The sequence below is a fragment of the Dunckerocampus dactyliophorus genome, chromosome 4 (assembly GCF_027744805.1).
Source record: "Dunckerocampus dactyliophorus isolate RoL2022-P2 chromosome 4, RoL_Ddac_1.1, whole genome shotgun sequence".
NCBI lineage: Eukaryota > Metazoa > Chordata > Actinopteri > Syngnathiformes > Syngnathidae > Dunckerocampus > Dunckerocampus dactyliophorus.
The window spans coordinates 24,562,501-24,576,303 of record NC_072822.1 but is presented as its reverse complement, the minus strand read 5'-3'; the positions used below and the strand labels follow the sequence as shown (position 1 = coordinate 24,576,303).

The following is a 13,803-nucleotide window of genomic DNA, read 5'->3' as shown; positions in this document are numbered from 1 at the left end:
GTACCCATGTGGGCATCAATAGACATGCTATACAATAAATTTAAATAATGTTGCTGAACAAACTAAAGGCGTTTCTTCACCTGTTCTTGGGCCGTCCAAGCGGTGCATTATAGCGCCGTTTTATTTGTGCTGCCTTTTCATGTAAAAGATTTTTTCCCTTTTTCCTGGGTTGGCAGATTTGACAAATCCACATGCCTGGGGATAAATCAAAGCAGAGGCTGAAAATCACAGGACATTTATTTAACATATCTAACTTGTTTATAATTGGAGGCAAACAATACAAGATATGTTTTATTGCTGTGGTCAAATAGTGTGAATTTAATGTGTATGCAATCTACAAATGTATTGTCTACTCTTTGAGGCAGATTCGATTTTAAAAAAAATTATGGGGGGCTGTAAAGATGTAATAAAGATGTAGCGGAAATATTTTTATTTACCTTTTGGCATCCGGGTAAGAGGAGGATCACAGCACTCCATGTGGAAGCCCCGGTCACATGAGTCACAGAATAACATATTGTCCTGCACAGACATAATACGCAAACATGTACTGATGATTCTAATTCATTAGTGACTGACAGAGTCCAGTTGCATTAAACTGGGAAGAACAGCAAACCGTAACATAACCTAAATTATTGGTTACAGAAGAGATTTTACAGCAAAGAAAAACAGCAACAATTAAAAAAAAATCTGAGTCAAACCACAAATTTTGTTATTATAAACATATAAACACAGAAAACATAATAAAGGCAGGACGGCTGTGTAAAAGGGAACAGCACCAAGCTACAACTTCTCCCATCCTGTTGGGCTGAAAGTAATTGCCACTATTCAACAAGTACTCTGTACGGTGTTCCCTCGCTACTTTGCGGTTCACCTTTCGCAGACTTGCTGTTTCGCAGAATTTTTTTGTGCTTTTTTCCCCCGCATATGAACATGCATTGTGTTCTGCGTCCTGATTGACTAAGGGAGAAGCCACACATTGTGTTCTGCTTCCTGATTGGCTAAGGACTATAGACAATTGTCAATCAATCTCCTCTGTGCCTTCCTGTGCAGTCTACAATGCGTTCGGCTTTCTAAATTTACATAAATGATGATCGCTAGCAGTGTGACTCTGAAGTAGTTTGCAAGTTTTATCCCCGACAACACCCACAATGTCGACGAATCGTTCTGCACCATAAAAGGCACCTGCGGTCGCACCCAAAAGACAGAGGAGGATGCGAACCATCGCACAAACACTAGGGCTCGTGGAGGAGGAAAGTACAACGACAGGAGCAATATTCTTTAACAAGGATACAAAAACGCTACAGTACAGCAGAACAGCGCCAAGACAAAGAAGCATTGTCAGAAAACTGAAATATGTGCGAGTCACTTAATCATTTGCGTACAACCTCGTAGGTTGATTATTAAAATTCAAACAAAGGTTTGAACTTTTTTGAGTGTTTAAACAAGAGAGAAATGTGAGATCATGTTAATGCCTGCCTGAGAAAAGTGTATAAAGTGTATGGTGAGGGGTTTTCCAGCCTTAAAACATATATAATTGTAAAAAAAAATAATAATAATAATGTTGGCAGTTCACGGATTTCACTTACTGAGGGCCATTTTGGGAACAAATCCCAGCGACAAACGAGGGACCACTGTATGTCACACGAGAAACTGGCAGGGATGTTCCACCGCATCTAATCACTGGTTGGTGGAAAGGGGTTCAATGGAAAAGTCAGAGCGAAATAAGGGCGTATGTGCAAGTGTTGACACCGGGAAGCGCCGCTAAAATGGGATTTGACTTTTGGTTTATTCTGTATTATTTATTTTATTTTATGAAATGTGTGTGTTATCATTAAGAACTTGCAAGGAGCAATGACACAGTCATTCTATGACTCGGCGATGTTGACAAAGTGTATGCAACTGTGCCGTGCCCTGGCCCACCCTTTCCTATTGGGCCAAACTTGAGCATGGATCAGAGCACTCACACAAGCCAAACGTGCCGGACTTGTGGGTAAGAGCACGCCCTAAATGTGAAAGAGGCTCAATAGAAGGAGACGCTTTTGTGGACATTTTTAATGATATGTGGAAGAGGGGAATAAGATAGGCCAAGGAAGAGGTAATTAAATCAATAGTAAGAAGAAAATCTATTTTGGAGGGAGAGGGGGGGACAAATGATCTTGATGGATGACTGCCTCTAAAAACAGCACCTGTTCTATTTTTAGATAATTTTATTGTAATTTTTTATTTAACAATTACCACAAAGTTTCATTCATTAAACCTACAACATCTCAGAATTATAATATGCTCATATCAGAAACAAACTTTAAGAAAATCACAGTTGTGTCATTTGAATCAGTGCAAAATCTCACTTCAAACATGTGAATAACAATGAAGAAGAATGTGCTATTTTAGTCAGCCTATCTCAGAACCACAGACATGACTACCAGTATCTCTGACACTTAAGCAAAGAAGCCTGCATGGGCACTGTTCATCTGCCACTCTGACATATTCGCTCATCCACTCACCGCATTCTTTCCTTGATCCTGACAGCTGCTGCAGGTTTTGCATTCGATGCACTGCCACCACAGAGCCTTTACTCGCACCGTGAGCTCTGGGGAGAACTTGAGACAGGACGGGTGGCCTGCAGATAGGAAGAAAGGCACACACAAAAAAGTATGTCAGTGTCTTTAGTGGCTGCTGACTGACAGTGGTGACCCACTTGCATCATGACAGGAGGTGCGAGTGAAAATGTTTTAGAATTGAAACATTGCTTCATTCCATACTAAATCGAACCTGGCTGCACAAAGATGAATGACGTGCTGGCAGAGATTTGCTTTGACCTTGTTTGATGAGAAGCCAGTGAAAATCCTGCTGCAGAAGAAGGGAGAGCACCTTCTCCCTGCATTCAGGGAGAGCATACTCACAGATGAAGTTGACGTGGAAGTCCAATGCCAGGAGTTCCAAAGATTGTAGTATCGTGTTACTCTGTTTATCATCTTTTAACACTTGAGAGGATGTTACTAAATGCCAACCATTCCAAATCAAAGATAATCAGTGTTGTTTTGCGAGGTATTAATTTGTCCACTCCCCTTTTTGCACTACACATTATGAAACAGATTTGTTGTATACCCATGTACAGTATGTTCTCTATATACTGTAGTAGAAAATAGAGCACGGCCGATATGGGATTTTTGGGGCCGATACCAATATTGGGGGCTGAAAAAAAGCCTATGTCCGATATATCGGCCGACATCCGATATATCAGCCGATATATGAAATAAGAGCATTGATATAGATAGGATATATACTGTACATGAACATAAATTCTGATAATACCCAAAATATGATTCAACGCAAAGAAGCAGCAGATTACCAAATTAAAATAAAATTAAAAGGTCACATACACCACCACCCCAATCACCACAGCCACAGATAAATTGCAGTGTGGTGGGAAACACTTCTTATATACCTGTGTATGTTGTACTGTTCTAGGTAATATATACATTTCTTGGTTTTAAACCAACACTCACCACTATTGCCACAGTCTGCACAGGAGATGAGCTCCTCTGGCTTCTTATCACGATTCTGTTCCTTGGTCCCCAAACAGAAGCTGCAAATGGGAATGGGCTCGGCCACCGGCTGGGGGGAAAGAGAAGGGGTCACAAAGGAGAAGGTGGAGACTGTCAGTCATGTAACATTGTCAACAAATGACAACTGTCAACAAAAGCAATCTGGTGTGTCCTGTTTGTATGAGTGTTGCTGTGATGAAGAGCCAACAGTGGACTTAAAAAGACCGTAGATTATTTATAGTGTTAAGAATAATGAGGAACATGACAGCTGCTTCGCTAAATGAGATTGTATCATTTATGTGACATGTCATGAAAGATGCCATTGTGGGACAAGGTCTTTGCAAAAAAGAAACTAGAGCTCAGCTCTTTTGCCTACAGTGCCTTAGGAGTTGTACCTAAAATGTCTATTACAACGTGCCCTACACTTGCCATCAAGCATACCAGCCCTGGGGTTGCATAACCTTAAGTTAACTTCTGATAAAACTACTTAAAGAGCAGCATCCACCTACTTTCTGCACAACTGAACAACACCTGTAGCTGCTACTCTGAGGTATCTAACACATGCGCGCTCTCGGAACAGCAGCATAGAACAGTCGCAAAATGTGACATAAAACGTTTGGTAAGTACTATATACACTTGGCACACTAACTCTGGCAGTATCAAACTTAATTTGTTGTATTATATATACAACCAATTTGAATAGTCTCTGGGGTGTGTTGTGTAACTTTATTATAGTTTATCTCATAGTAACACAGCTGGAAGCAAAACATTCTCAAATAACAAACGGCACAACATAAACTTGTCTCGTCTGGCAACTCGGTATAACATTGGAAACTCTGAATGGAAAAAAAAAAGCCCATCTGGTGTTGACCACCAGATGAGCCAAAGAGACAAGTGTACAAAACAATTTCTGGGACACTGAAGCCAAATATGACATCATGAAAGATGCAAGTGTGGTTAGGGCTGTTTAACATAAAAACATGAGTGTCGGTGTGGTAATAACACTGTTGGAGTTACTGGGTTTTATGACCAAGATGGAAGACCGTGTGTACACATCTACACCTGTCCTTTCACTGTTTCAATATTTGCTTTTAGGGCAGATGAGAAATGGCAGAAAAGAGAAAGAGTTGACAGCTCATATGGTATGTGGCTGGTGTTCGCATGTTGTTGCTGCGATCTACTTTTAAAATGACCAAGTCCCATGAACTACCTCATACTATAAATATAGAAAATACATATATTTACTATAATTACTTTAAAAATGAGTCCCTATTTATGTACGTTATACATATATATATATATATATATATACATATATATATACATATATATATACATATATACATATATACATATATATATACATATATATATATATACACACATATACAGTCTATATATATATACATACATGTACATATACATATATACATACATATACATATACATATATATATACATATACATATACATATATATACATATATATACATATACATATACATATATATACATATACATATACATATATATACATATACATATACATATATATACATATATATACATATACATATATATACATATATATACATATACATATATATATATATATATATATATATATATATATAAATAAATAAATGGGGTGCACGCACCTTTTCAGCATGCAAGTTACAAGTCAAAATGATCTACCTCTTTCTTTATAACACATATGACATAAAATCTAACCAGTAAACCTTGAAATACTATTGTAAATATTAATGGCTCATATATCACAAGCACATTTTCGGAGTTTACAGGTACCGTAATCAAAGTAGTTGATATCATAATTATAATCAATATAGCTATAAAGATAATTACACATAATTCCTTAATTGCTGTGTACATAACCTGAGTACTGGTAATATGTCAGTCACAATAGTTTCGTAACTATTTTATGTGTTTATGTGTATACATTAGGAGACACAGTTTATGTATTACATCCAGTTAGCATTTGCCATCAAACATTACCAATATACAAAAACTGAAAATGATTATGCAAAAGGCAATGCAGCCGAAGTCAAGGCAACATATTGAAAAGGTTTCAGCAATGGCCACGTTTTCTATTTCATCATGAAATAAAAGTATAAGAAGCAGATGTGTAGAAAACACTTATTTCTTAATGGAGTTCAGGACACTAAGCAAAGCAATCAAATACACCCCCCCCCCAACATAACTATCCGCTACAAGTGAACAGATAACTTTTGTCATAGATATAGGCATCTTACCACCGACTTCATTTAATAATCAAAATAATAAAGATGAAAGTTGCCTCACTGTGTGCAACTTGAAACGCAGCCGCGACGCAAGAGCGAATCAGGAGGGGAGCTTAATGTCAGCTGACTGATGCCATATGACATCTGCAAATCGCAATCGACCCAAACTACCTTGGTGATCTACCAGTAGCTTGCGATTGACGGAATGGGCACCCCTGTTATAAGCTATGGAAAAATGTGGACCATTTTCCTAAGTCCAGTTTGCATCATACTGATCTGTTCGTCATTCATATTGTGCATGTCATCTCAGACACTATGCAGCATTTGCCAAAAACCTGTTACACTGGAACATTTGCAAATGTAAAGCTGGAAGTCATGAAAATAAGTCTCTATTCATACCTTGTAAAGTGATCTAATTGAGCATTTAAAACAAAGCTTAACAAGAAGTTTAACGAGTCATTTCATAATCGCTGTGCTCTACAGGCAATCCGTCACCAATACCAAGCTCAAATAGTCTCAGAAAAGATTTAATATTTAATCAGTTCTGCCAAGGTCAACGAAGCTTTTGGCTATCAGCTGTTGGTTCCGTTCCACTTCCGATGTGTACTGTATTTTGGTTTGTGATTATTCTTCATGTTACCTGAGAGCGAGAACAAATGTTAGCGAGCAGGTCAGGGTTTCCGCTAAATGTAATTGACTGTGGCGCAGTGCCACGACAAAATAAAAGTCACCACATCTCAAAAGATTTTTTAAAACTTGACAACAATTTTAAGTAGAGCTACAACTGCTTTTGGAGATGAATTTATCCATCCCAGACTAACCATTTACTGGAAAAGGAGAGAAATAATAATTACTTTACTAAGACATTACTAAAACTATATTACATATTACATAATGTTGACGGCTGTGCATTTATAAATCCTAAACGTAGACAGGCTGACTAGAAATAAGAAATATTCTTTACAAGATATTGAGTTTTTGCAGTGTTCAAAATAAAATGAAGACACCTGTAGTGGAACACATTACTCTCAGCTACAATATGTGAGTGAGACACGCACTTCCTTGTGCCATTACACAGTATTGTTTACTAGAAATGAGCAGCTACTGATTAGTGAGCTAAAATGTTTTTATTGTCCATTTTCTTAACTCACAGCACTGTGTTTTTGCAGATGAAATAAACCCTGTATGAAGTCACGTTACCATCGTAATAAACTGCTACACATTCAACAGTAGTCATAATTAAAAGAAAGCTAGCCCTCCACACGGCTAACGTTATGTTAGTAACGTACATTGACCTTAATCTCACTGATTTGCACTATGTTAATTTAACCCTGTCTTCCGCTCCATTCAGGAAGAGATGATGCAACGTATAAATGTGCTGTTGTGGTATGTAAGTGCTGCGTTACAACGGATACACGGTGTTCAACTTGCTGTTTAGCCACATTTTGTCTGTTTTTTCTTTAAATTTTGTTTTCCTTCTCGTTCGCTGCCTTGCCGCATTCTCGCCTCCTCAATCTTCCCGTGCCATCCGCTTTCTTCTTCGTCCTGTGTGGTTGACAAAAGCGCGTTGGTGACGTAAGTGATTGCTCGAGGCAGAAAAAAACCTTGATTATTTTTGGTGGCTCCAAGTGGCTATTATTTTCATGGGATACATGCTAACTTACTTTTTAAAAAGTGTCACTTAATCTTGCTCTCTTGTTGTCATTATAATACCTATGGCTTGTAAGTTGTTCAACATAAACACGTAGTGTATCCAGCTTTAAGGCAGTGACGCCATCACAGCGTCTCCAACAGGTAGCTCGTAAGCTTGCAGTAGTTCACCAGCTGATGTTGAGTAGTTCACCAAAGAATATTTGCTTCACCTCATAGTATTTTTTATAAGTGTTCTATTCAAACATGAAACCTGACAAATGACAAATGAGCGCACTGAGTGGAGATGTGCTTTGTAAATAAAGCACAATTAAAATGCTGGCAGTCGCATAAAACAAAAATAGCTCACTTCTCCTTTCTTTTTGTCAGTGTAGCTTTAATAGTGTTGGAAGCTGGATCCACCTGCGCTCCTATAACCCTGGATTATGAATTTATACTGTTAATACAGGACACATTTTTATTACTAAAATATTTAAATTTGTATTGAACAATTAATTTCTCATGTATTCGTATTACTCTAAAACAAATTAAATGTTTTGTTAAATAGTACAAAACTGTGTACTTCTGTACTAGTCACATAGTATTATTGGACTAAATAGGTCAGGTAGCAAAATGAGGCTAGACATTTTAGACTCACTTTAAGTTCTCTCAGCAACTTCGCCATAAAATTAACAGTTTTGCAATGTTCTTGGTTCATGTTCTGCTGGTTGCTAACAAATAACAAATTTGTAATTTGTCATAATAAAATAAAAATGCAGACACAGCGGCGGCTGTGCGACATGTACGACATGTACGTATGCCTGTTCCATTTCCTCGTCTTGCTGTAGCGCACAGGCTGGATGATAAGAGGGTTCACTCTGCTTGTGTCTGAGGTTGTATAGTCAAATTAAGGGAAAGAGTGAGCCTCCTGTCAGCTATTCAGGATCTTTGTCACAGTATGTGAAGGCGGGGGCTAGCTACGTAGTAATTGAATACACTGAGTGCTAGCTATCGGTTAACAAGCAAATGCTAATATGAGTGAAAGCACAAAAACGATAGTTTGTAAGCCGAATGCCACAGTTCCAGTGTGGATGTGCTGTGGGGCATTCGTCCCGGCGGTTGGCGCTTGCTGGACCGTTTAATCGGCAAAGTGAATGTATAGTGCAGGGCGGCGCGAGCTCGCAATACCCATGGTATGTGAAGTGGTGACGCCCCACAATTCGTAAGTGCTATAGTAGGCATTTTCTGTGCCTAAACACAAATACACTACACTTGAGTACCTTGTAGTGGCTCAAATGTGAAATGACAGTAATAATTGAATGATACATTTAATGACAATATGAAAAAGAAAGGGTCAAAATGATCGATTATCGTCAATAATCCCTTTATGGATTGAGAAATGTCGTATTTTAGACAGCAGTGTTGTTTAAATAGCACACTAATTATATATAGTTTAGAGATTGTAGCTGCTGTGTCAGCCACTGACTAAATACACATGTATGATTTTCAGCCTATTTTACTTCACAGTAAATACAAAAATGAAGCTCTGGTCTTAAAATATCAGCTTGATAGGTTTCTAGACACCGAGGTGCATCAAGGTGTCATGTCATGTATTAAGTGTCTTGATGAGTTACCCACTAGATTTCTAAAGTCTGTGCTGGGCAGTTAGCTACCACAACTCACTAATCCCATTGACATCTCGCTTCAGACTGGAACATTTGCAAAGGCCCTAAAAACTGCTGTAATTAAGCCTCTTCTGAAGAAGAGCAGTCTTGATGCCACAGTACTGAACAACTATCGGCCCATATCAAACCTGCCATTCTTGGGGAAAGTTTTAGAAAAGATTGTATACCAACAGCTTGCTGACTTTCTACTCTCTAACAATGTGTTTGATACTTTCCAATCAGGCTTTAGGCCCCACCACAGCAGTGAGACAGCCCTGATTAAGGTGGCAAATGATATCCGTCTGAACACAGATGCAGACAAAGTTTCACTTTTAGTTCTGCTAGACCTGAGCGCTTCCTTTGACACAGTTGACCATGTGATGTTATTACAGAGGTTAGAAAACTGGGTGGGAATCTCTGGTACTGCTCTAAACTGGTTCAAGTCCTATCTGGAGGACAGGAAGTACTTTGTTGTAATTGGTAACTGTGTCTTAGATCAAATGTCTATGACCTGTGGTGTTCCACAGGGGTCAATCCTGGGACCACTGTTGTTCAATCTGTACATGCTTCCTTTAGGCAAGATAATACGCAGCTGCAATGTGTCCTACCACAACTATGCAGACAACACTCAGATCTCCGTGTCACTGACTGCCGGTGAAAACAACTTTCTTCAGTTACACTCAGACAAAAATGACATCATTGTCTTTGTCCCACAGAAACAAAGAGGAAGTGTTAGAGTCTCAAGGTGACTGATTTCCCTAAAACCTAATCATCAGGTTAGAAATCTAGGGGTAATAATGGACTCAGATCTGAACTTTAACAGCCACATTAAATCAATAACATATCTGCTTTTTACCACCTAAAAAAACATTGCCAAAATCAACGGAATAGTGTCTAAACCAGATTTAGAGAGACTAATCCATGCCTTTGTCTCCAGCAGGCTAGACTACTGTAGCGGCCTTCTCATCAGGTTCACTAAACGAGCTGTAAAGCAGCTGCAGTACATCCATAATGCTGCTGCTCGAGTCCTGACTAGAACCAGGAAATATGACAATATTAGTCCAGTACCCAGGTCTCTGCACTGGCTTCCTGTGACTCAGAGTAGACATTATAACAGCTCTGCTTGTGTACAAGTCTCTTCATGGTCTTGCACCAAGTACATCTGACATGTTTGAGCCAAATAAACCATCTCGAGCTCTGAGAAGCTCAGGTAGCGGTCTCCTGCAGGTGCCAAACGTTAAGACTAAACACAGTGAGGCGGCATTTCAGTTTTACGCAGCAAAAATCTGGAGCAGTCTTCCAGAAGATGTGCGATAATCCTCAACTTTGGCAATGTTGTTCAAATCCAAGCTGAAAACACATCTATTTAACTGTGCGTTTCACAACTGAAAGCATCATTTTTTTTGTTTTATGGAATTTTATGAAATGATTTTATAAAGTGATTTTACTCTTTACTGTAAAGCACTTTGAATTACCTTGTGTATGAATTGTGCTCTATAAATAAACTTGCCTTGCCTTCTCCGAGAACACTCTGACATTATTACATCGTCCCTCACTCCCTCACTATATCGCTGTAATTCAAACATTCAAACATTAATTAATAAATGCTCGCTGTCTCGTGGTTGACTACAGCCTGTTATTAGTATTACAAAAATCATATTTAGACAAACCGTATGTATTTTTTGCCCAAATTAAGCATTGAACTAAAATACAAACACAGTATAAGCCATAAAGACCAGCAACTTCTGAATGTAGCATTCTACATTGGTCACTAGGTGTCAGCAATTGTTGGGTGAGACCACCACTGAAGCACCAGACTTGAACAACAGGCATAATAATAATAATAATAATAATAATAATAATAATAATGACAATAATGGATTACTGTGTTATTACTGTTCTGCCATAGCCCAAGTTAAAACTCAACTCTGAAACAATTGTTTTGGCCCATCTCTGTATTTTGTGGCAAATTCCAGGCCGGCCTTCCTATTTTTCTTTATAATGAGTCTTTGGCATCTTCTGGTATAGCCATTGTAGTTATTTCATGAATCAGATAGTGATACATTCAGGGTCTTTCTTTAGAGCGATCACATTATTTCTGTCATCCATTGCTCATGTTTTCCATGGTCTACCTGTGGGATGTCTGTTACTTTAGTACACCAGTGGTATTTTTCTTCTTCAGGACATTCCAAATGGTTGTTCTAGCTATGATCAATGTTTATGTGATGGTTCTGACTGATTTTCCGTCTTCCCTCAGATTCACAATTGCTTGTTTTTCACCCATAACCAAGACAGCTCTTTGGTTTTCATGTTGTTTTCACCTCTAAATGCAGTCTGCACAGGCAAAACTTATCCTACCAATCTGAAAGAGCATAACATTTTGTGCCATTTATTGATTGAATAAGCAATGTAATAGGACACTCCTTGGCAACAAAACACACCTGTCAAAAATTATCCAATACTTTTGCCTACATGAAAAATAGGGAAGGTCCAAACAAAAGGTGACATCTTCTAAATTGTGAATTGGATTCAGATGTAAATACTGGGGGCGTCCCGATACAACTTTTTGCTTCCAATATGATACCTATATTGCATGATTGAACATCGGCTAATGCCAATATTGATCTAACATCAACATGAATCATACATACTTGTATTACATATTTTGTAGTGTGGATTAATTTTTTTTTAAACCAATAGTATCAATAGTATCACAAATGGATCAAGGCAAACATTGTTAAAAGGTCCATCTCTAGTCAAGACTTTTTCAGAGGATCTTGACACATGAAGGTGCAAACCTTGTGTTTTTTTGTTTATGTATGCAAGTGGCTGCAGCCAGCAGGTGCTGGCAGGGAGGAGACAGGGGCAAGAAGTTGATTTATTGGGTTCATTTCCTTCAGACTCCGGCTGCTTCAAACACCCTTCATTAACCCCACCTCTACTACCCCAGCCAATCCAGTACAGGGACTGTGTGTGAGACAAAAGACACAGAGCGGGGGAGTAAGGAAAGGAGGTCAACAATTAAGGTGGGCTATAAAGAATGAGTACTGAGGAGAGAGGAGAATCAGACATGCAGTGTGCAAATGTACAATCTTAAATGCGAATCTGAGCCGTTTAACAAACAACTGAGGGATGTAATAGCTGACAGGGACAATGGGACGACATAGAATTCAACATGGAAGGATGAGAAAAGCAAAAAAAAATTGCAGTTCTCTGGACGTAACAAACACTTCAATCCTTCCTGACATGTACCTCTTTCACTGCCAAGTGGGCCAACTGCGCATAGGTAAACACAAACTGAGCCAGCGCCAACTTCCTCATCTTGGATAGAGACACACATTGAAGGATCGGTTCTGTTATGGGTTGCCACTGCAAATGAATCCTCAACAGATACAAAAAAAAAAAAAAGGGAAAAAAAGAAAAGCTAATCCCTCTCTCAGTGACAGTGATTTTGCAGCAGTGAAACACAATCAGCAAATTCCTTCTGGGAGCAAATTTTGCTCTCTGGTTCAGCATTTCATACATCACAGCACTTCTCTGGAAATCTCTACATTTCTGCAAATGAAAAAGCTGGCTGAGTCAAGGACCGTGATTGGCTTTTGACGTGACAGACAGTCAGATTCGGCATGTGCTCATTTTTCCCCCTACCGTAACAAGACTTGGTTAGAAAATGTTACTCCGAGCCAAAAGGACACACCTCTCAACTGTTATCAGTTACTGATATCAACTGGGAGGACTTGAAATGCCACTTGCCGAGTGTCTGACACTCAACCACACAGGCAGTCAGGTCTGACCAGCCATACACCAAAGCTTTAAGGGGCACCTAAACACTTTTACATGCTCACCAATAGCTTCTTGAGGCTCCCCTTCATATTGTCATACTGTCTGTATGTGCAAAGAATATAAAACCCACACTTTTGCAACTGGCTGTTATAATTCAATGAGAGGACAGTAGCTTGAGACAGCAGATACAGTGATGGGCAGAAATAATAGAAAGCAAAGTACAAGAAAAAAGGGAGCAGTTTTAGTGTCCTTGCCAGGTCTTATGTCAAGGATCTCATTAAAATGGAAACCCAGTCCAAGCAACCCCCCGCAACATACACACCTTTCATGGCCGCCTGCAACCTGAACACCGGCTCACTGATCACTGCTCCGCAAGAAGAGAAAATTTAATGCATGCACTAACTGCCTGCAACGCACAGACTTTGGGACGTCATTGCAGAAAATCTTTCAACATTGAATGCAAATTCATGTGAAGACAATTGTTTTGAAAAATCATCAAAACCCGTCGCACAAAACTGAGCTGCCATAATATAAGACATCAGAATATGCAGCATAAACTCTTCTTACAAAGTATTTGTTCAATACAAAGTATTAACTGTGTTTTGCTTTTTCTTTTGGTGACACTAAATGCACAAAAAAGCCCAGCTTCAACACAGTATGCATAAAATGTGAGAAGAGACTCATTCCAAGCAGTAGGATTCCATATTTGTTATGTGCAAAGTCAATGTGTTTGTATGAAAGGTATATAAAAATAAAAAATAATGTATAAAAAATAATGCTTGAGGTGTGACCTGTGTCAGCTACGTGCCATATTATGCCTTCATCATTAGTTAAGGGTTCCCCATACATTTATTTGCAGAGGGCCACCACAATTCATTTTGGACCACCTCAAATAGAATTTGGCGCTATTTGCTCACCCTC

At 38.8% G+C, this 13,803-nt stretch overlaps 1 protein-coding gene across 2 annotated transcripts in view; it reads right to left on the bottom strand.

Annotated features, from left to right (window-relative positions):
- Positions 1-13,803, bottom strand: part of kat6a (K(lysine) acetyltransferase 6A) — a 41,302-nt gene that overhangs the window by 17,652 nt on the left and 9,847 nt on the right. For both annotated transcript variants that reach the window (XM_054772894.1, XM_054772893.1), the window contains exons 3-6: positions 3,510-3,618; positions 2,505-2,620; positions 438-519; positions 81-195 (exon numbers count right to left, since the gene is read on the bottom strand). In XM_054772894.1, the coding sequence (XP_054628869.1) occupies positions 81-195; positions 438-519; positions 2,505-2,620; positions 3,510-3,618 (422 nt within the window). The remainder of the gene's footprint in view (positions 1-80; positions 196-437; positions 520-2,504; positions 2,621-3,509; positions 3,619-13,803) is intronic.